At 41.6% G+C, this 23,095-nt stretch overlaps 1 protein-coding gene across 2 annotated transcripts in view; it reads right to left on the reverse strand.

Moving 5' to 3' along the window:
- The window catches only part of LOC102971995 (diphosphoinositol polyphosphate phosphohydrolase 1), a 131,836-nt gene that overhangs the window by 9,213 nt on the left and 99,528 nt on the right, over positions 1 to 23,095 (reverse strand). For both annotated transcript variants that reach the window (XM_042986150.1, XM_042986151.1), the window contains exons 3-4: positions 6,881 to 6,925; positions 1,993 to 2,077 (exon numbers count right to left, since the gene is read on the reverse strand). In XM_042986150.1, coding sequence (XP_042842084.1) covers positions 1,993 to 2,077; positions 6,881 to 6,925 — 130 coding nt within the window. The remainder of the gene's footprint in view (positions 1 to 1,992; positions 2,078 to 6,880; positions 6,926 to 23,095) is intronic.

Raw genomic sequence — 23,095 nt, forward strand, 5'->3', positions numbered from 1 at the left:
GAGAAGCTCTAGTAAGAGTGCTGTGGTTGGACACATGGCTGCTGGAGCGAATCTGCTGGGCTCCCATCGCATCACTGGCTCTCATGAACTGTCAGTTGGGCATAAGTGGCTGCACTAGGTACTGAGCTGTGCCCCACTTTCCTCATCTGTAGGGACAGTGCACCTATCTCACAAGTCTGCTGTGAGGATTAATATGTAAGCCGTCTGAACAAGACCTGGCACAGCACATGCTGTTAAGAGCTTGCTTATGATCAGTATTGTTATCACTTCTTTTTTTACTTCACGCCGTTTCTGGAGCGCTCTTCTAGGTTATGCCAAACGTGACATTTAATGGCTGCACTACATCGTAACATCCAGCATGGACGTGCTGTCGTTCACGCAACCGCGTCCCCATCACTGGACATCAACAGTCTGCGATTTCAGTTGTTATAAATCATGCTACAATTAAAAAAAAACACTTTATCTGTTTATTTTTTCTTTTAGCCTCCCAGGGGAAGATGCCTAGAACTGAGATGAATAAAACATTTGGGCTCCGAAGACCTTGTGACCTGTAATGCCAAACTGCTTTCCAGAAAGACCATCCTGAGCCCCAGGGCTGCCTGTGTGTGCTGGGATGCCATTCTCACCGCACCCCGCCAGCACTGCTACCTTGTCTTTTGTCACTGCCAAGTCTGTAGGTCAAAGCCAGTCCCTCGTTTTTGTTTTCATTTCAAATTCCTATTTAAAGTAGCTCTAAGTCATGTGTATATGGGTCTGTACCCTGCTTTCCTCACTCACCAACACCAATTCATAAGCACCTCCCCGTGGTACGCTAGCTTTCGTAAGTCCGCGTTTAACAGCTGCGTGACATTCCATCAGATGAGTGTGCCTTAGCTCACTTATCCTTCACGGAGGTGTCCATTTAAGACCCAATTTCCACCTGGAAAAGGCTCACTGGAAGGAAGGCTTGCAGAGTTAGCCTCCATATTTTAGATTATTTCATTATTTCAGTTCTCAGAAGTAGTACAAGGTGAAAGGCTTGTTGGATATTAATAGAGCAATGGTACCTTGAAAATTCCTCTCACAAGTGTGTGACTCCCGCCTGACAGAGTGCTCTGAGGACAGGGCCACACCACACTCATCTCTGTCTCCTTTTAAAGCCCTAGCACTGGCTGTCAAGGAGTCTATTTTTAATAACCCCCCACTGAATGTATTTACTTAAGCATACTGCATCCTTACCAGATACGAAGCCGTTAAAAGCTGAAGGGCTGTGAGATGCCCCGATCAGCAGTGTGAGGGCCATGGTGGCAAAGCGCATACACACAATAAAGGGAGAGGTTCTAGCAAGTGAATTTTATCCGTTTGCCGGTTATAACAGATGTTGTTAAATTAATATTACACTTTTCTAGAATATACTTTCCTTTAGAGGCAAAAGATTAAACCATGAACCAACCATTGGATCACCATGTTTTTAGTTCAAAAGATACACGTCCAATAGTGATTTGAGAGATCAAAGAAAACGGCTCCTTAGGAGAAAGGCAGGGGCACCCAAAGGGTAATAGGAGTAACACTGGAAACTACTCCCACGACTCCGTGTCTATTAAATGACTCTGGAGGGAGAGGCTCACCCTGCCAAACCAACAGCTTTCCCCAACCATGTGAACAAGCATCATCACAAGGAACAACCGAGGGTCTGCTCTCAGCGGGGGTTTCGTGGCCAGCATTGTGGAGAAGGGTCGGTACCTGCTGAGGAGGGTCCGATTCGACTTTAGAAACAGTCTTTTCTTATTTTTACGTGCTATGTTTCTATTTGTGGACCACGTACCCAACTTCAACTTCCTTTTAAACACTTCAAAATACTAACTTTCACAAGTTCAAAATGGACATGTTTGTGTCATTAAACGTATCCTTCTATTATTTCTTTTATCAGGCTCGCTTCTGGCTCTGGGTGATGACCTGTGGGCCAGGGCCCGTTGTGGGGAGCATTTTGGAGGCTATCTGGGGACAACTTACCAATGTTAACTGAATCTTCCCAGTCTTCCAGCACTTCTGTGACAACGAGCACATAGACATACGTTCTGTGCTTCCTCTCCTGGTTCTGAAGGGCAAAGAGAGGACAGAGAAACAGCTTTCCCTTAGAGAGCTGAGATTACTTAAGTGAAACACACTCTTAGCCATATGTCCAGAGCGCAGATACAAGGATTCCTTTCACTTTTAATTGTCCTACAATCAATCATACAGGGAATGGTGCCAGATGGCCTATTTAGAACAGGCCACACTTGCATCTAAGGTTGTGCTCTTTGGCTGGGCTTCTAAAGCCGAGGCTTTAATCTCTTTTTTCTTTCCCCTTCCCCTCAGTACAACCTCACAGGAATGCTGTGAGAATGAAGTTTGTGATCTCTCATGCAAAAGGCACCAAGTAAATTTAACTCGCTGAAACACAAAAAGGAGAAGAGGCTGCGGGTGGCGGGGGTTCTATCAGTGCTAGCGAGCTCTGACGTCACGCATCTCCCCTTCTGCTAACCTGGCTCATCTCTATTCCCGATTTCTCACTTGCTTCCGCCTCCCTCCAAATCTCTACCCCGGCCTACTTCCTTGTTTCTTCCACCTCTGCGATAGTGACTCGGATCTTCTTTTTCCTCCTGTCTTCTCTACACTTATCTGCCCTCCTCACACCCTGAGAGAAGAGGAAGAGAGGTAGGGATGGGATAAGTAATCCGGGCATACCTTCTTTCATTGTGCTTCACAGCGACTGCTTTTTTACGACTCGAACGTCTACAGCAACGCTGCATCGAGCAAGCCCATAGGTGCCATTCTTCTAACAGTGCTTGCTCACTTCGTGTCTATCCTTTTGGTAAGTCTCACAGTGTTTCAGACTTTTTATTATTATTATATTTGCTATGGTGATCTGTGATCAATAATTTTTGATGTTACTATTGTAATTGTTTTGGGTGCCACAAACGACACTCCTGTAAGACAGTGAACTTAACTGACAAATGTGTGTGCTCTGACTGCTCCACTGACCGGCCATTCCTGTCCCTCCCTGTCATCCTCCCTCTCTTTGGGTCTCCCTATTTGCTGAGACACAACAAAATTAAGATTAGGCCAATCAATAACCCCACAGTGGCCTCTAAATGTTCAAGGGAGAGAAAGAATTGTGTCTCTTACTCTCACTTTAAATCAAAAGCTAGAAATGATTAAGCTCAGTGAGGAAGGCATGTGGAAAGCCAAAAAAGGCTGAAAGCTAGGCCACTCATACAAGTTAGCCAACTTGTGAACGCAAAGGAAAAGTTCTTGAAGGAAATCAAAAGCGTTACTCCAGTGAACACACACATGACAAGAAAGCCAAACAGCCTTATTGTCGATATGGGGAAAGTTGGAGTGGTCTGGATAGAAGATCAAAGAAGCCGTAACATTCCCGGAAGCCGAAGCCTATTCCAGAGCAAGGCCCTAACTCTCGATTCTATGAAGGCTGAGAGAGGTGGGGACGCTGCAGAAGAAAGCCTTGGTTGATGAAGTTTAAGGAAAGACGCCGTCTCCCTCTTACCGCAGCGCAAGGGGAAGCGGCAGGTGCTGATGTGGAAGCCGCAGCAAGTTATCCAGAAGGTCCGGCTAAAATCAATCATGAAGGTGACTACACTCAACAACAGATTTTCAACCTTCTATTGGAAAAAGATGCTACCTAGGACTTTCATAGTTAGAGAGGTCAATGCCTGGCTTCAAAGCTTTAAAGGACAGACTGACTCTCTGTTTAGAGGCAGCTGGTGACTCAAAGTTGAAGCCAATGGTCAATGACCATTCCAAAAATCCTAGGGCCCTTCAAAGTTCTGCTAAATCTACCCTGCCTGTGCTCTATAAATGGAACAAAGACTGAATGACAGCACATCTGTTTCCAACATGGTTTACTGAATATTTTAAGCCCACTGCTGAGACCTCCTGCTCAGAAAAAAAAAAAGATTCCTTTCAAAATATTACTGCCATCGACAGGGCACCTGGTCACCCAAGAGCTCTGATGGAGATGGACACTGAGATTAATGTTTTCAGGCCTAACAAAACATCCATCCCACAGCTTATGGGTCAAGGAGCGACTTCAACTTTCAAGCCTTACTATTTAAGAAATACATTTCATAAGGCTACAGCTGCCATAGATAGTGATTCCTCTGATGGATCTGGCCAAAGTAAACCGGAAACCTTCCGGAAAGGATTCACCATTCTAGATGCCCTCGAGGACACTGGTAATTCATGGAAAAAGGTAAAAATACCAACATTAACAGGAGTTTGGAAGAAGTTGACTCCAACCTTTGTGAAGGACTTTGAGGGGTTCAAGACTTCAGTGGAGGAAATAACTGAAGATATGGTGGACACAGCAAGAGAACTAGAATCAGAAGTGGAGTCTGAAGACGGGACTGAGCTGCTGCAAGTTCATTATCAAATTTTTTTTTTAAAACTTTACTTATTTATTTAAACATCTTCTTTATTTCTTTAATTTTTTAATTAATTAATTAATTAATTTGAGAGAGACAGAGAGAGACAGAGACAGAGACAGAGTGAGAGCAGGGAGGGGCAGAGAGAGAGGGAGACACAGAAGCCAAAGCAGGCTCCAGGCTCGGAGCTGTGAGCAGAGAGCCTGACGTGGGGCTGGAACTCACAAACTGTGAGATCATGACCTGAGCCGAAGTAGGACGCTTAACTGACTGAACCACCCAGGTGTCCCATTTATTTATTTTGAGAGAGAGAGCGCAAGTGGGGATGGGGCAGAGAGAATCCCAAGCAGGCTCCACACCACTAGTGCACAGCCCGATGGGGGGTTCGAACTCACGAACCGCGAGACTGTGACCTGAGCCGAAGTCAGACACTTAACTGACTGAGCCACCCAGGACTGCCCAGCTCATATCAAACTTTAACAGATGAGGGGTTGCTTCTCGTGGATGAGCAAAGAAGGTGATTTCTTGAGATGGAATCTACCCCTGGTGAAGATGCTATGAAGACTGTTGAAATGATAACAGAAGATTGAGTATTCCATAAATGTAGTTGATAAAGCAGTGGCAGGGTTTGAGAGGACTGACTCCAATTTTGAAAGAAGTTCTACTGTGGGTAAAATGCTAACAAAGAGCATTGCCTGCTACACAGATATTGTTCATGAAAGGAAGAGTCGATCGATGCAGCAAACTTATTTTAAGGCATTGCCACAGCCACCCCAACTCTCAGCAACCATGACCCTGGATCAGTCAGCAGCCATCAACATGGAGGCAAGACCCTCCACCAGCAAAAAGATTATAACTTAACTTGATGAAAGCTCACAATGGTTAGCATTTTTTAGCAATAAAGGGTTTGAAGTTTATTTATTTAGAGAGAGAAAGAGCACACGTGTGCGTGTGGGTGGGGGAGAGGCAGAGAGAGAGAGAATCCCAAGCAGGCTCCATGCTGCCAGTACAAAGCCTAATGCAGGGATCGAACTCACAAACCGTGAGATCATGACCTGAGCTGAAACTAAGAGTCAGGCGTTTAACCGACTGAGCTACCCAGGTGCCCCAGCAATAAAGTATTTTTAAATAAAGGTATATATGTTAACATAGGTACTCTAAGTGTATGTATACACTTCACAGACTACAGTATTGTGTAAATACAACTTTTATATGCACTGACCAAAAACAAAGAAACATTTGCCCTGCTTTATCACAATATTTGCTTTATTGCAGTGGTGTAGAACTGAACCTGCAGTATCTCTGAGGTATGCCTGCACTTACAAATAATGCTATTTGTTTGGAGGAGACTATGGGAGTTTAAAGAAGAAAGCTAGTTATTCTCTGCTGGTGCTGCTTTGTTTTGAAAAGTCAGTGAAACAAAAACAGCATCTATGCTAGTTTGAGACTATAACGGACTGAATGTTTACGCCCCCCCACAATTCAGAGGCTCAAATCCTAATTCCCAATGGGATAGCATTAGGAGAGGGCCTTTGGGAGGGGATTAGGTGAGGAGCGCTGACCCTCACAAATGAGATTGGTGCCATGATAGAGACCCCAGCGAGCAACCTTCCCTCTTTTGCCATGTGAGAACATGTGGAGAGACAGCTACTGGAATGTGCTGCTTTTCAAAAGTTCTAGGTATGACGCTTCACTTTTACGGAAGACCTACATTAGTACCCGTTTCTGCTAACTGAAAGAAATCCGAAGAGGAGTTTTGCTTTTATAAAAAAGAGGTGAAAAGCAAAACCACCATTTAGCATTTATGTTGCAGCGAGCCATGAGAGCAGCAGTGCACATCTGGAATGTGGGGAGCGGCACCCCCAAACTCCTTCCCCGGGAGCGACACTCGGCACTTCCTCATCAAGCCGCCAAGGCTTTGAAATGAGGCTGTGAGCATCTGTGCTTTATCTTGATTTACTTTGCGCGTCCGTTAACAAGATGTGTCCTGAGGTATGAGAAAAGCCTGAGAGAGGTACTGTTTTGGTTCTGGAAATGCTAAAAAAAAGTCTGCATATAAATTGCTTATTCACTTCTTATCACTTCAACTTACAAAAGGTTGCATACGAACACCCTACTTTCGGATAGCAGGAAAAACTGTAACTATGAACCAGGAAGTGGTTCTCACCAGACACTGAATCTGCTGGTGCCTTGATCTTGGGACTTCCTAACCTCCAGAACTGTAAGGAATCAATTTCTATTGTTTATAAGCCACTGTTTTGTTATAGCAGCCCAAATGGACTAAGACAAAGATATGTATGTATATATACATGTATACATGCATGTATATATATATATGTGTGTGTGTGTGTGTGCGTATATGTGTGTATGTATATATATACATTGTGTGTGTGTGTGTATACATACACACACACATGCATAACACAATATGGTTACTAATATGATACCAACTGCACCAAAGATTTTAACTGACTTACCTCAAAAATTCCAACTAATCTTCCCAATGTCCCTTTTACTCCAGCCTGGAAAGTGAAAAAGAAAAATTAACACATTAATACTGTTCACACTGCTGGTCTCATTCTGAAGAGGACACACGTTAGGCGAACTCCAGGTCTCTGGAGGTCACCAGTATTTCCTGTGTGTCACAGACTGGTAAGAGCAGGGTGTACTCTGGGGAGGGAGGATTTCTCTCCTCTCCTCCCCGTCTCTCTCCCCACTGCAAAGCTGGCCAAACACAGCAGATAATCAAGGCCATGAAGGCACACAGAAGGTATTTTGAGAGATTAATTACTTCATTAATGAATCCATTCACTTAACAAATACACTGAATGCTAATTTGAGCCAGATAACAGTGTATGTGCCAGAGGTATGGTGATGAATAGGCTAGAACATAAGACCCACGAGAGCAAGATCCTTATCTTACTTATTCTTGGCTGTCTTTATACAGTATGCCCCAAACAGAGCGCATACTGTATAGAAACTCGGTGAAGAGTAAATCAACAAATACACAAATGTGGTGATTCTGCTAGTGACAGGTATTGACAGAGATGCGCAGGACAAGGTGACGAACAGAACAGTGACAGGGAGGGGGCAACTTTACACAGTGGCAGGCCTTTATACACTCTGTATCTTCCACTGGCCCTCTGGTATTTTTTAAAAGATTTTCTGATGCATCATAGGTAAATTTTTCAGTCTATTCCAATTACTTAATTTTCTTTTCAACTGAATCTAAACTAGAACTGTCCCATCCCTAGTCATTTGATTTTACTCATTTCTACCTGTTCTTTACGTATCTGTTTCCATTATGTATGCCTTGGTTTCCATGATTTTTTTGTTCTTTTAAAATGGAAGTTATTCTTTCTTTAATTTGGAATTAATTAAACATATTTCAGTTCCTTGTCAGGCCATGCTATAAAATTCACTTCATCTCAAGTAAATTTATATTCCAATTAGTGAAGAGCTTCCTTGTGAGGCTGCTTTCACCAAGCTCTCCAAAGCTTGGTCTTAAAGTGACAGTTTAAGGGCTCCTGCCCCAAGGTGACACAGGGAATACCACAGGCGAGTCATGGAATTAGGGGGTGGTTTGGCTCCATCTTGTAGTGTGCACTGGGTCTGTGTCCCCTCTCTACGCAGGCCCACATCTTTCTAAAAGCCTCAGCTCCTGGGGCGCCTGGGTGGCTCAGTCGGTTGAGCGTCCAACTTCAGCTCGGGTCATGATCTCATGGTCCGTGAGTTCGAGGCCTGCATCGGGCTCTGTGCTGACAGCTCGGAGCCTGGAACCTGCTTTGGATTCTGTGTCTCCCTCTCTCTCTGCCCATCCTCTACTTGCGCTCTGTCTCTCTCTCTCTCTCTCTCTCTCAAAAATAAAATAAAAATAAAAAATTTTTAAAACTTTTAAAAAATAAAAAATTTTTTTTCAAACTGGAAGTCTCAGCTCCTGGTATCCTTTCCGTTGGGAACTTGGGCTGCCCCGACTGCAAGGGGTCTGAGCACCCAAGGCCAGGCCGGCTGCAGCTCTTCCATGATATTCAGCACTTCTACTGTTTCTGATCTGCGGATATGGTGTCCACCTTGCTTTTGAGCCAGGCTGTGTCTTTTTAGCTTTTGCTTTTTATATTTTTTTTATCTGTCTATTCTAGGGGCAGAAGTGGGGAGAGATAATAAGGGAAGGAGAAATCTCTGGAAATGCCTGGGGAATGCTGTAACTTATTTCCTATTACCATTGCCATGTTATTTGTACAATAAACTAAAAATTAGGTGCTCATTAAGTTTGTAGAGAATGAACAAAATTTTAAAATGAGTGCTCTAAAAGTTCTCTAGAGATATTTAGTAATAAAAACAATAGAAGCCAATTTAAAGGCGAGACTCCTAGGTAGGTTATACTTTGAAATTAATTTTTGCTATTTATGTGCCAAAGAATCCTTTTCCTTTCTCTTGCCAACATGCTTGTTTCAGTTCCTACCCATTCTTTCCCCTCTGTGGCTTTTGAGTCTACTCAAATAGAAACGTCTACCCTTTCTTATTTAAACTGATTCTCTACATTAAAAAAAACAAAAAAACCCCAAAAAACCACCTTTTAAAAAATATATTATTTTTTTTAAAGTAATTTCCACATCCAGTGTAGGGCTCAAACTCACAACCCCAAGATCAAGAGTTACATGCTCCACTGACTGAGCCAGCCAGGTGCTACTAAACCGATTCTCTACATTTTTAGAGATAACTGCACTCCACGGCGAGCTAAGAAGTTAGATTGTACTTCATGAATTAACCAATGAAGCTGCCTGAACAAGTGGGACAAGATGGCAGGCCAGTTTAGGCTAGAAAGCCAATTCTGTACCCTGATCCCAGGCAACCCAAAAGCTCAGATCAATTTAGCGGTGCTCTTGCACAGTGACAGGTCCCCACTGATAGGGACTAAGGGCAAGGCTGTCAGGCTGGTAGGGAAGGAAGGGGGGTAAGGAGATTCACAGAGGTTCACACAGGCCATCATTCACATTGCTCTTCCACAAAGTAGAGAAAGAGTTCTCTTCAGTAGTTCTAACGGTTCAATTATTTTTTATTAAAAACATTTTTTTAAATGTTTATTTATTTTTGAAACAGAGACAGAGTGTGAACAGGGGAAGGGCAGAGAGAGGGAGACACAGAACCTGAAGCAGGTTCCAGGCTCTGAGCTGTCAGCACAGAACCCGACGTGGGGCTCGAACCCATGAACTGTGAGATCATGACCTGAGCCAAAGTCGGACGCCCAACCGACTGAGCCACCCAGGTGCCCCTATTTTTTAAAGTAGGCTTTATGCCTGGCGCGGAGCCCAACGTGGGGCTTGGACCCTGAGAGTAAGACCTGAGCTGAGATCAAGAGTCGGATGCTTAACTGAGCCACCCAAGTGCCCCTAATTTTTTTTCTTAAAGAAACCAAAAGTTTAGAAAATGACCTTCAATTGACCTTCAACAACTAATTTAATATTATGACAACTCAATATAATTTATTTAAAACTTTTAACAGTATCTTCTGCATTCAATACCAACATATATCTATGATTTACTGTGCCATAGGCAGTTGGAAAAAAACACAAAAACAGTTTTCTTTATAAAGCAGATGCATTTTTAAAAATTCTTATTTGTTTTGAGAGAGACACAGAGAGCATGTGCATATGCATGCATGAGCAGGAGAGGGGCAGAGAGGGAGCGAGAGAATCTCAAGCAAGCTCCACACTGTCAGCACAGAGCCTGACATGGAGCTAGACCTCACAAACCATGAGATCATGACTTGAGCCGAGATTAAGAGTTGGATGCTTAACCAACTGAGTTACCCAAGGCGCCCCAAAACAGATGCTTTCTTATCAAGGTTAGTGTAAATTACATAATGCTGCCATCTGGACAGTTAAATTTCAGTGACATTTCTCTTCACTTCTAATTAACTGTCAAGTTGTAGAAATTAACAATAGCTTTATTTGTCTCTGTGTTTCCAGTTTTATACCAATATTTAAGGGATCTACTTTGGAAAATTCTTTTTCAAGTTTTATTTTATCTTATTTATTTGAGAGAGACAGAGACAGTGTGAGTGGGGGAGAGACAGAGACAAGGAGAGAGAGAATCCCAAGCAGGCTCCGTGCCCCCGGTGCAGAGCCTGACACAGGGCTTGAACTCACCAAATCATGAGATCATGACCTGAGCCAAAAAGCCAAGAGTCAGACGCTTAACCAACTGAGTGACTCAGGTGCCCCCACTTTGGAGAATTCTAAGGTGATCCTACCAGTGATTCTACGGTGAAAAGCAAAGGAATGTTCTTATGTTTACCAGCTTCTAAATTGAGATTCAGCAGTTTCCTTAAGAGGAGGTGCCTCTCTAGTAAGAAAGAGGATTTCAGTTCTTTAAAGTCACAGTGCTGAGCAAGAGGGAGATTCCTCAGAGGCAAAGGTCCTTCAAGACAGAGTTCACTGCAACTATTTAACGTTTTCACGATTCTCCATAGTCCAATTAACTCTGAGCTAGCTCCCGCTCAACTGCTGCCACAAGCAACAGGAGAGAGTTATTTTTATCTCTCACATGATTCTTGCCTGCGAGCTGGGGTAGGTGTCAGGGTCACATGAGACAGAGAGTTGGCTCAGACATTGGGGATAGATCTGATTCGGGGCATATGTAAGTTTGGTCTAGTCCGTGCTGGCATGAACCTGTTCTTCTTAAAATCATATAAAAGCAGTTATAATTCCAATCCACATGTCAAAAGCCCCTAATCCAGAGGCAGAGTCTTTATTTAAAAGCCCATCTTAGCTAGTAGTAAGAATTCTAAATAAAGTATCTATTGCCCTTCGCTATTCAACCATATGCAGGCAAGTGGTTCCTTGAACTTCAAAGTATAAAACATCAATTCTAGCACTTTAGGTCTAGATAACAAAAATAATTTGAGCAACTGCCTACTTTTTAATTTTTAAAAAATGTTTATTGGGCGCCTGGGTGGCTCAGGTTGGGCGTCCGACTCGGTTTTTGGTTCAGGTCATGATCTCACGGTTCTGAGTTCGAGCCCCACACTGGGCTCTGCGGAGTCTGCTTGGGATTCTCTTTCTCCCTCTCTCTGCCTCTCTCCCTCTCTTTCTCTCTCAAAATAAACAAATTAGTTAAAAAAAAATGAAAACCCTCTTTTAAAAATATTTATTTATGAGAGACAGCAAGCGAGCACAAGCAGGGGAGGGGCAGAGAGAGAAAGGGACAGAGGATCTAAAGCGGGCTCTGTGCTGACAGCCCAATGTGGGGCTTGAACCCCCAAACCGTGAGACGCTGACCTGAGCTGAAGTCGGATGCTTAACGGACTGAGCCACCAGGCGTCCAACTGCCTACTTTTTAAAAAGAAAAAAGAAAAAAAAAAACCCACAAATGTCTTTTTTCCCTGTGGGGTGTTTTATTGAGATTGGAAGTACCAACCAGGTTGACTCCAGGGATCCCATCTTTCCTTCTAGTAAGCTCTCCGAGTGTGTACACGACACTCAGGCAGAGGCACTAGCATGGATGGGCCTTTGAGAATGCCCCTAAAATGGTCTGGCTTTGTTGTTAGTTTGGGGGGGTACAAAGCGGATCGTCACCTTCCGAAAGTTATTTTTCACTGTAAGGTGGACATTCTGGCAGACATGATGGATGTCTAACCCACAGACATTCCTTCCACTTGGCTGCCAGTAAGACCCAGATCCCGTTCAGATGAGGGCTGTGGCCCTCCCGGTATGGCGAAGGGAGTTCCGCTCCCCTCTGCAGTGACAGGTCCAGGTGTGCCGTGACCCACTTCTGGGTCAATGGCTTCTGAGAAGATGTCCCTTGGGGCTTATGGGAAAGATTTCCCACCATGATAAAAAGAGCTACACAAAAAGAAACCCTACACCTTGCTTGTGAAGCGGGGACCTGAAACTTGGAGCTGCTACGGTCAGTCATCTTGTGATTGTAAGGGGGAGGGCAAGAGAATCAATGAGAATCGATGAGAATCGAACCAAAGTCCTGAGGTGGCTGAACTGCTGAAGCAATGAGGGAAATGTCCAACTTCTGAACTTCTCACGTGAGAAAAATTACCAGTATGGCTGAAGCCCCTTTTTTAGTCAGGTATTGTGGTCCTGAATCAGCACGCTTCCTGCTACTTCCTTTGATTTAGAAGGTAGCTCTCAGAGGAAGAGTCTGAACATTCAAGGGCAATGTGGTAGAAAAGCTTGCTCTATTAAAGCAATAAACCCAGACCCAAAAGGAGCTCAGGGGAGCAACTCTAATGCAAGTGTCTGTATGAGGAAACCCATGAACCCAAATATATTGTCTTAATGCACATACCTTTCTGGTACCTGCCAAACTTAAATTACGGAAGGAAAGAATCACAGTGAAGACAGATGAAAGTAGATGGGAAGCCACTGTACTAAGTCCAGTGATATCCCATCCCAGAGTATTTTGTTTCTGAGAGAAAGAGGAGGGGCGGAGAGAGGGGGAGAGAGAATCTTAAGCAGCCTCCATGCCCAGTGAGGAGCCCAACGCAGGGCTTGATCTCACGACCATGAGATTACGACGGGAGCTGAAATCAAGAGTTGGCCGCTTAACCAACTGAGCCACCGAGGTGCCCCTGTTTTGTTTTTTAAATGAAATATTTCAAACATCAAAAAAGTAAATAAAATAATAATGGTAATGTATCATTTTGTGTATTTTTTTTTAAAGAAACAAATAAAACTGCTGGTACAACCGAGGCCCCTTGGGTACTCCCCAGCCCTCAGAGGTAGCTACTGACCTGAATTTGGTGTTTATCATTCTCCTGCATGTCTTTATACTTGTACTACTTAGGTATATACCCACTATTCATGGTAAATAGTGTTTTCTGTATGTTTCTTTACTCAATTAAAAAAAAGGATTAGGGTAGGGGCAACTGGGTGGCTCAGTTGGTTGAGGGCCTGATTCTTGATTTTGGCTCAGGTCACAGTCCCAGGATTGTGGGATTGAGCCCCGCTGGGCTCCACATTGGACACAGAGTCTGCTTGAGATTTCTCTCTCTCTCTCTGCCCGCCCCCCACCCCCCAAATGTGTGCCTGCTCTCTCTCTCTTAAAAAAAAAAAAAAAAAAAAAAGATAGTATCTTCTGCAACCTTTCCCCCTCACAGTATCATGATTCTGAGGCTTAGCTATATTGAAACATATAGATCTAGTTAATTCATTTTAGTTGTTGAACAGTATTCTACTTTAGAAATTTGCCACAATTAATCCATTTACTTGTTGCTAGACATTTAGCCCTGCTATTATGAAAAACACTTTAACAAAAAAACAAAAACAAACCCAAAACTTTTCTTGTAGATATCCTTGCTACCTACCAGGTATGGGAGTTTCTGGATCATATGATAGGTACCTCCAATTTTCCCACATATTATCAAGTTCTTCTATGCAGTACATCAGTGGCAGAAATCAGTGCAATTCCCCACCTCTTCCTGCATCCACATCCTTTGAAATGTAATTTTACAGCTCTTCCTATCAAGAGACAGAATCTATTAACCTACTCCTATACAAGGCTGGCCTTATGACTTGCTTTGGCCGACAGAATGCAAAAGGATGGCATACCAGTTCCAAGCCTAGGCCTCAACAGGTCTCGCAGTTTCTACTTTTTCTCTTGGAACTCTGCCATCGCCACGAGAGCTACTCTCCTAAAGAACGAAAGGGGTACCCGGGTGGCTCAGTTGGTTAAACGTCATGCTCAGGTCATGATCTCGTGGTTTGTGAGTTCGAGCCCCGTGCCGGGCTCTGTGCTGACAGCTCAGAACCTGGAGCCTGTTCCGGAATCTGTCTCCCTCTCTCTCTGCCCTTCCCTTGCTCACACTCCGTCTCTGTCTCTCTCAAAAATAAACAAACATTAAAAAAAAAAAAAAAAAAAATGAAAGGCCTGTCTCAGCTGAGGGTGTTCCAAAGCAGCCTAGAGCCAGCTAACCTCCCACTGTGAGAGCCCAGCTAAAACCAGCAGAGCTGCCTACTCGACCCAGAGCTGGCCACAGACATTGGAGGAGACACTAGAAGCAGACCCATGGGTCTGTGTCTAATAATCAATACTTTAAAAAAATTTTTTTTTAATGTTTGTTTATTTTTGAGCGAGACAGACACAGAATGTGAGTGGGTTAGGGGCAGAGAGAGGGAGACACAGAATCCGAAGCGGGCTCCAGGCTCCAAGCCGTCAGCGCAGAGCCCGATGTTGGGCTCAAACCCACAAGCTGTGAGATCATGACCTGAGCTGAAGTTGGACACTCAACTGATTAAGCCACCCAGGCGCCCCTGTAATAATCAATACTTAACTAATTTAAGCCATTGAGTTTTGGGATAGTTTCTTATATGGCAATAACTACCTCGTATATTCGAGTACACAGGCAATGTACCAGTTCCCATCACTTTGTTCCTCTTTAACAAGAGGATGGTTTTTGTTGTCAGCCTTTTAAAGTCAACATAATGAATATGAAATTATATTGCGTAAGTTTTCTGTGTACTTTTTCCTGTTTAGTGGGCATTTAAATTTCTTCTGGAAATTCATACTGTTTATCCATTTTTCTTATTTGATTGCAGTGATCTTCAGAAATTACATATTTAAAAAATTTTTTATTTGAGAGCAAGAGTGAGCACATGAGCAGCGGAGAGAGGAAGAGGGGAAGAGAGAGAGAGAGAGAGAGAGAGAGAGAGAGAGAGAGAGAGAGAGAGAGAGAATCCCAAGCAGACCCCATGCACAGCATAGAACTCAATCTCACAACCCTGGGATCATGACCCAAGCTGAAATCAAGAGTCGGATGCTCAACTGACTGAGCCACCCAGGCACCCCAGAAATTATATCTTTTTAACACTTAATCTCTGTGGTAAATATATGCTCCCAATCTGACACTTGTCCTTTAACTTCATTTTTTAAAAATTTTATTGTTTTTCAATTTCAATTCCAGTATAGTTAGCATACAGTGTTATATTAGTTTTAAGTGTACAATACAGTGATTCAACAATTCTATATGTTACTCAGTGCTCATCACACTAAGTGTATTCCTTAATGCCCATCACCTATTTCCCCACCCTCCCACCCCCCTTCTGATAACTACCTGTTTGTTCTCTACAGTTATGAGTCTGTTTCTTGGTTTGTCTCTCTCTCTTTTTGCCCTTTGTTATTTAATTCTATATATGAGTGAAATCATACGGTATTTGTCTTTCTCTGACTTACTTCTATCTTCGTTTCTCATGTCCTTTGCTAAACATGTTTTATTAGATATTGCTGATTTTGCTTATCTTTTCCTTTTGCCTGTTTAGTATTCTTTTAGTCTCCCACATTTTTTCTAACATTCTGAAGTTTTTTCAAGTTTATTTATTTTGAGAGAGAGAAACAGAGAGCAGGGAAAGGCAGAGAGAGAGAGAGAGAGAGAGAGAGAGAGAGAGAGAGAGAGAAAATCCCAAGCAGGCTCTGCTTGTTAGCACAGAGCCCAATGTGGGGCTTGAACCAACATACTGTAAGATTCTGACCCGAGCTGAAACCAAGAGTCGGACCCCCAACCAAGTGAGCCACCCAGGCGTCCCTAGTTTGAAGAGTTTTATAATATGATCCACCGAAATTAATAGGGGAATTTATTCCCCAATAGCCAGTAGTCTGGATACTCCAGAATAGACCCATACAGATCATTCTATTTTACTAATCTAGTTATTAATTTATATACTAATATCACATGGTTTTAATTAATACAGCTTTATCCTCCGTTCTTTTTCAAAAACTTCAAAGCCATTTTGGTACCTTTATTCTTCCATATAAATTTCAAAAATCAGTTTTTCAGATCTCTGAAAAATCCTTTTGGGATGTTTTATCATTGAATTTTTAGATTAATTATTGAGAAATACCTTTATAGTATGTAGTCTTCTCATCCAAGAACAGACTGTATCTCTCCCTTTACTTATGTCTTTTTTCATTCCTTCAACAGAAGGTTTTATTATTTTTATTGTAAAGGCCCTGTACTCTATTAGTCTACAGCAAGACATTTTAGTCTAGTTTTATTGCTATGAATCCTATATTAAAAGTTACATAATTCCTTTTTTAATTAAAATTTTTAAATGTTTACTTATTTATGAGGGAGAGAGAGAAGGCACGTATGAGAGCAGGGGAGGGGCAGAGAGAGGGAGATACAGAATCCGAAACAGGCTCCAGGCTCTGAGCTGTCAGCACAGAGCCCGACGTGGGGCTCAAACCCACAAACCATGAGATCATGACCTGAGCTGAAGTCTGAGGCTTAACCAACTGAGCCACCCGGGCACCCCTAAAAGTCACACATTTTCTAATCAATTACTGTTTTTAAAGAAACACTGCTGGTTTCCGCATATTAATCTTATGTTTTACAACCTTTCTAAATGCTCTTACTAGATCTACTAGTTTCTGTTGTGTTCCTTTGGTTTTTTAAGTTAACAATGACATCATCTTCAAATAATGACAATTTTGCTTTTTTTTTTTTCTTAAAGTTTATTACTTGAGAGACAGCATGCACGCACGAGTGGGGAATGGAGAAGAGAGAGAGGGAGAGAGAGCGCAGAGCCTGACGAGAAACTGAACTGTGAGATTATAACCTGAGCTGAACTCAAGAGTCAGACGCTTAACCGACTGAGCCACTCGGGCACCCCTGCAGCTTCCTTTGGAATATTTGTAATTTGTATTTATTTCTGTCTTACTTCAGTGGCTAGGACCTCAGTTCAATATTAAATGGTAGCCTTATAGCAAACATAACTGCCTTTTCCCTGTCTGTTGGGAACACTGACCGTTTCAAAATATAAAGCTTACCACAGGTTTTATTAGACATTCTATCAGGTTAAGGAGCTTCCTTTTATTTTTAGTTTGCTAATAACTTTCAAGATGAATGGATCCCAAATTTTATCTTAAAGATTTAAAAAAAATTTTTAAGCACAATCTACCCCTTAATGTGGGGCTTGAACTCACGACCCAAGATCAGAGTTGCATGCTCTGCTGACTGAGCCAGCCAGGCGCCCCTGGATATTGAATTTTAATAATTTTTCCTCATTTACTGAGATGATAATTTTAATCTCTTAATGAAGTAAATTACATAAATGTATTTTCTAAGACTTGTACTCTTGGGATAATTTAGTTGTGTGGTATCTTGAGAGAGCTTTAGATTCTATTTGCTCTTATTTTGCTTGGGATTTTTGTATCCAAGTTCATAAGTGAGAATTTATTGCTCCTTTCTACTTTTTTTTCTTTTCTTTTTTTTTTTTCCGGTGCAAGAGGGTGGTTTTATTAAAGTACAGGGACAGGGACAGGACCCGTGGACAGAAAGAGCTGCCTTCTTTCTACTTTTAATTATTAAGATCGGGGGCCAGCAAACTATAACCCATGGGCCAACAAATCTATCCTGCCATCGATTTGAAAAAAAAATTTTTTTTAACGTTTATTATTGAGACAGAGAGAGACAGAGAGAGACAAAGCATGAGCATGGGAGGGGCAGAGAGAGGAGGAGACAAAGAATCCAAAGCAGGCTCCAGGCTCTGAGCTGTCAGCACAGAGCCCAACATGGGGCCCTAACCCACAAACCGCGAGATAATGACCTGAACCAAAGTTAGACGCCTTACGGACTGAGCCACCCAGGCGCCCCCTGCCATCGATTTCTATAAATAAACTTGCATTGGAACATAGCCATGCTCACTCATGTTAAGTACTGTGTATGGCTCATTCATGTTATGACAGCAGAATTGGATATCTGGTGACAGATACCATATGGCTTCTAAAGTCTAAAGTATTTATTATCTGGCCTTTTACAGAAAAGTTTGCTGATCACTGATCAAGATTATAATAGTCTTATGAGGTGTAGTTATTCCTTTCTGAAATAGTTCTTTTAAGAGAAAAAAACGTAATTTTGGAAATTTTGGCAAAGTTCAATTAGTCTTAGTATTTTTTTGTTGGTGGGGTGGATAACAATTTGGGTAAAAATTAATAATGTATATAAAGATTTTCTAATTTTTAAGTAAATTGGGGTAACTTCTAGAAAATTTTTATCAAAGTTTTCAAATTTTTGTGTTAATGGCTCTATGTAGCATTCTCTTAAAAGACTCTATTATATTCTATGGTTATTTCTTATTTTGTTTTTACTTGGTGCCTTTTCTCATTTCCTTTACAAGTCCTGCAAAAGGTCTATTTTATTACAAAAATAAAAGTAACCCACTTTTGGTTCTGTTGATCATGTCTATTTTCCTCTATTAATTTCTGCCCTTTTTTCCTGGTTATTTCCATCCTCTTAGGTTGAGTATATCCTGTGTTTTTTGTTTTGTTTTTGTTTTTGGCTTCTTGAATCGATTGCTTAGTTTACTTAATGTCTATTTTGCTTTCCAATAAAAGCCTCTTTGGCTCAAAGAACTGAATGAGCTGTACCCAATAAGTCATGATGTGAAGTGCTTTCAATTTGCTCGGCTCTATTTACTAAGTTTTATTGTGATTTGTGGTTCAACTCAAGAATTATTTAGAACTTTTTTTTTCTGTTTCCAAATTCATGTTTCTCTGTCAAGCTGGCTTTATTGTTAATTTCTAATCTTACTGCATGTGTCAGAGTATATATACAGACGGTCCCTAACTTATGATGGTCTGACTTAGGAGTTTTCGATGATGATGGTGCAAAAGTGATACACATTCTGTAGAAACTGTACCTTGAATTTTGATCTTTTCCTGGTTAGCGATATGTGGTATGATAGTCTCTTGTCATGCTGGACAGAAACAGTGAGCCTCAGCTCCATGAGGGTGAACAACCAACCACTCACACCATTCTGTACCCATTTAACCATTCTGTTTTTCACTTTCAATCCAGTATTCAATAAATTACATGAGATATTCAACACTTTATTATAAAATCGGCTTTGTAGGGGGCGCCTGGGTAGCTCAGTTGGTTAAACATCTGACTTCCGCTCAGGTCATGATCTCACAGTCCGTGAGTTCGAGCCCTGCATCAGGCTCTGCGTTGACAGTTCACAGCCTGGGGTTTGCTTCACATTCTGTGTCTCCCTCTCTCTCAAAAATAAAATAAAAACATTTAAAATAAAATAAAATAGGCTGTGTAGGAGATGATTTTGCCCAACAGTACGCTATAATGTAAGGGTTCTGAGCATGTTTAAGGTAGGCTAGGCTAAGCTACATGATGTTCAAGAGGTTAAGTGTATTAAAAGCATTTTCTATTTATGAGGGGGTTTATCAGGATATGACCCCATCATAGGTTGAGGAAGATCTGTGGTCTATATTATTGCTGCTCTAGAATTTTTAATACTTTGTTTATAGCTTACTATATAGCTGGAATTTTATAATTCTTCCATGTGTGCTTGAAAAAAATTACATATTCTTTGTTGAAAGCAAGGTTCTCTCTCCATATATAACTGTTTGATCAACCTTGCTAACGGTATCACTCAATCTTTCTATTTTTCCTACTGTTTGTAGCCTTTTCTATCAGTTTCTAGATGAGATGTTTTAAAGTCTTCAATATGGCTATAGATTTGTCAACTTTTCCCCCTAACTCTGCCAATTTTGATTTATATAGATGAAGTCTGGTAGGTGCACCTAAGTTCATGACCACTGTATATCTTGATAGACCGTCTCTTTTATCAATATTAAATGTCCCTCTTGTCCCTCCTAAATGCTTTTCACCTACATTCTATTTTGTTTAATACTGTAATTACTATCCAAGTTTTCTTTTGATTAGTATTTGCCGGATACACCTTTTACCATCCCTTCATTCTTAGTCATTTAGTATTACTGTGTTTGAAAACATATGACAAGTTTTATTTTCTTTTTAATACAAGTTTGTGCCTATTAATGAGTAAGTCTAAAGTATAACCAAGTTACATTTATTGTGATATTTAACCTGGAAGCATAGCTTTTTCTGAGCCACATGGGGTCTCTTGAAGGTGAATCAGAATCAGAGTCCTTAAATTTATTTGTGTAGCAAGCTCAATGCTAGGCAGCTGGCATCTGTAAGTTCACTGAATTAGGAGGAAGCTGGTGAAGTGGCACCTCAGCCAGGTCAGTTAGACCTACCCAGGTCCAGTGGCTGTTGGTGGTTTAAAGATTATGGAGCCTCCAGAGGCAAGAATTGCATTTAGTATTTGCCAAAGCCAGTGTGGATGGTATTGGAGTCAATGGAAAGTACGCTGTGGATATACCTCCTAATGAGTAAAAATCCTTTCCTGGAATGTGAAGCTGGATAGGAAAGCAAGTACAACTGGTTTGGAAGAGTCATCTGGACTCCATTCATTTAGCAGAAGGCTACTGGCTCCTCTCCCAGCAATTCAGCTTCTATTCAGGGCTCCAACACAAACCAGCTTAAATACAGTACTATATTCTCTAACAGGGCAGATTCTAATCTCTTCACTAAGCCAATGAATTAACTATTCATCAATGGGTAGAATGCAATTGTACGTGATAATGTAAACAGATAGATTGAGTCAAGAGATTTCTTTTATTCTAGTTTTTAAAAACAATGATTAAAACATAATTTAGGAGTTATTTGCAGTAAAAGAGGGCTAACCTTTAGGTTCTCTTAGTAAGTTAAAAATTTTTTAATGTTTTTTTTTGAGAGGGAGAGAGAGAGAGAGAGAGAGAGAGAACATGAGAGGGGAAAGGACAGAGAGAGAGAGAGAGAGAGAGAGAGAGAGAGAGAGACAGAATCTGAAGCAGGCTCCAGGCTCTGAGCTGTCAGCACAGAGCCCCAGACAAGGCTCAAACCCACAAACCACGAGATCATGACCTGAGCCGAAGTTGGACGCTCGACTGACCAAGCCACCCAGGCACCCACTCTTAATCAGTTTAAAATAAATAATAATAAATAAAATTTCAATTCTGTGACTAAAGAGTGGGTTCTTTTAAAAAGTGGCTAGTGTTTGAGCTAAATCATATATAAGGGTGGCTGAATTTTAAAAATCATGACCTACTTAGATTTTTTTTTAATCTACTAAAAGCAAGAAATCTGTCTTTAGCTTCTTAGAGAAACAAAAATATTTATGGGCGCCTGGAGCGTGCAACTCTTGATCTTGGGGTTGTGAGTTCGAGCCCCATATCGGATGTAGAGATTATGTAAGAAAAAACATAACATCACTTAAGAGTCAAGGAAAAAAACAGATATAACTCTAAAAAAATTTTTTTAACTTAAAAAAATACAGTAGTAGACTAAGTATATTATCTCTTCTTCCTGAGACCTCATTAAAATCAAAGTGAGACTAGAAAGTGGCTATCGGAAGAAAGGAGATTTTAAAGAAAATTCCAGGGGCGCCTGGGTGGCTCAGTTGGTTAAGCATTCGACTCTTGATTTTGACTCAGGTCATGATCTCACTGTTCATGAGTTTGAGCCCCACATCAGGCTCTGCACTGATGGCGTGGAGCCTGTTTGGGATATTCATTCATTCTCTCTCTCTCTCTCTCTCTCTCTCTCTCCCTCCCTCCCTCCCTCCCTCCCTCTCCCTCTCCCTCTCCCTCTCCCTCTCCCTCTCCCTCTCCCTCTCCCCCTCCCCTGCTCATTCCCTCCCTCCCTCTCTCTCAAAAATAAACATTAAAAAAAATTCCAAGAATATGCAAAGTGATAAGTGAGGGTTGGAAAGATGAAGAAAAGCAAAAAAAGTAGCTCAGCTTCCAGACTCTGGAGAGGTTCCAGGATAGCATATGGCAGGAACCCAGGGTGGAAGTGAGAAGGGGTCCTGAAAGTTGAATGTCTACATACCAAACAGCCATCCCCACACATGGAGAATGGCCTGGAGCCAGGCATCTATCACCTAGACAACTCTAATCCAAGCAGAAAAACAGAAACAGGAAGAACTACTGTAGCATATATATCCATAAATATCCCCCAAATAGAGTCCACCTATTGTGGCATTCTTTTAGCTGGCTCCTGGTAAGACAGCCCCACTTCCCTCCAGGTCCCTCTTTACACAAATCTCCCATTCAGTGCTGCTACTGACTCAGTCCTAACTGACTCAGTCCTAACTGGGACAGGACACCCACGGATCACCCAACATCCAAGGAGCATCATCAAAAGGAAGGAAAAATCAAAATGAGCAAATGAAAACTAGCTCTAGTCAAAAAAAAAAAAAAAAAAAAAAAAGAAAAAAAGAAAAGAAAAGAAAACTTAGAGAAAATTAGTTATTATCTTTAAAGAAATTTGAGAGGCTGTGGCATCCCAAAAAAGAACAAAATGTATGCAAAAGCAACCAAGAATAAAAATGGCATTTTAGAACTTAAAAATGTGACTGCTGATATAAAACATTCACTAGGTAGCGGCACCTGGGTGGCTCAGTTGGTTAAGTGCTGACTTCAGCTCATGAGTTCCGAGCCCCATATCGGGCTCTGTGCTGACAGCTTGGAGCCTAGACCCTTTTTCGGATTCTGTGTCTCCCTCTCTCTCTGACCCTCCCTCGCTCATGCTCTGTCTCTCTCTCAAAAATGAATAAACATTAAAAAAATTTTTTAAATAAAAAAAAAAATTCAGTAGAAGGGCAAAACCCTCAGTGAGACAATGAAAGTATAAGGCAAACAATAAGATATTACTTAGTGTGTGCTCTTCCTTAGGGAATTACTTAAGGAATGTTTCTTTTCTTTCTAAGTGTTCCAGTTCTATTTCATTTTTAAGCCATGGACCACACAAAAATATTATTCTGACACAATTTTAGAACTCAGGGGAAAAGTCTATCTTAAAAAAAGGCAAAATTCTTAGGGGT

This window comes from Panthera tigris, chromosome B2, assembly GCF_018350195.1.
Source record: "Panthera tigris isolate Pti1 chromosome B2, P.tigris_Pti1_mat1.1, whole genome shotgun sequence".
Taxonomy (NCBI): Eukaryota; Metazoa; Chordata; class Mammalia; order Carnivora; family Felidae; genus Panthera; species Panthera tigris.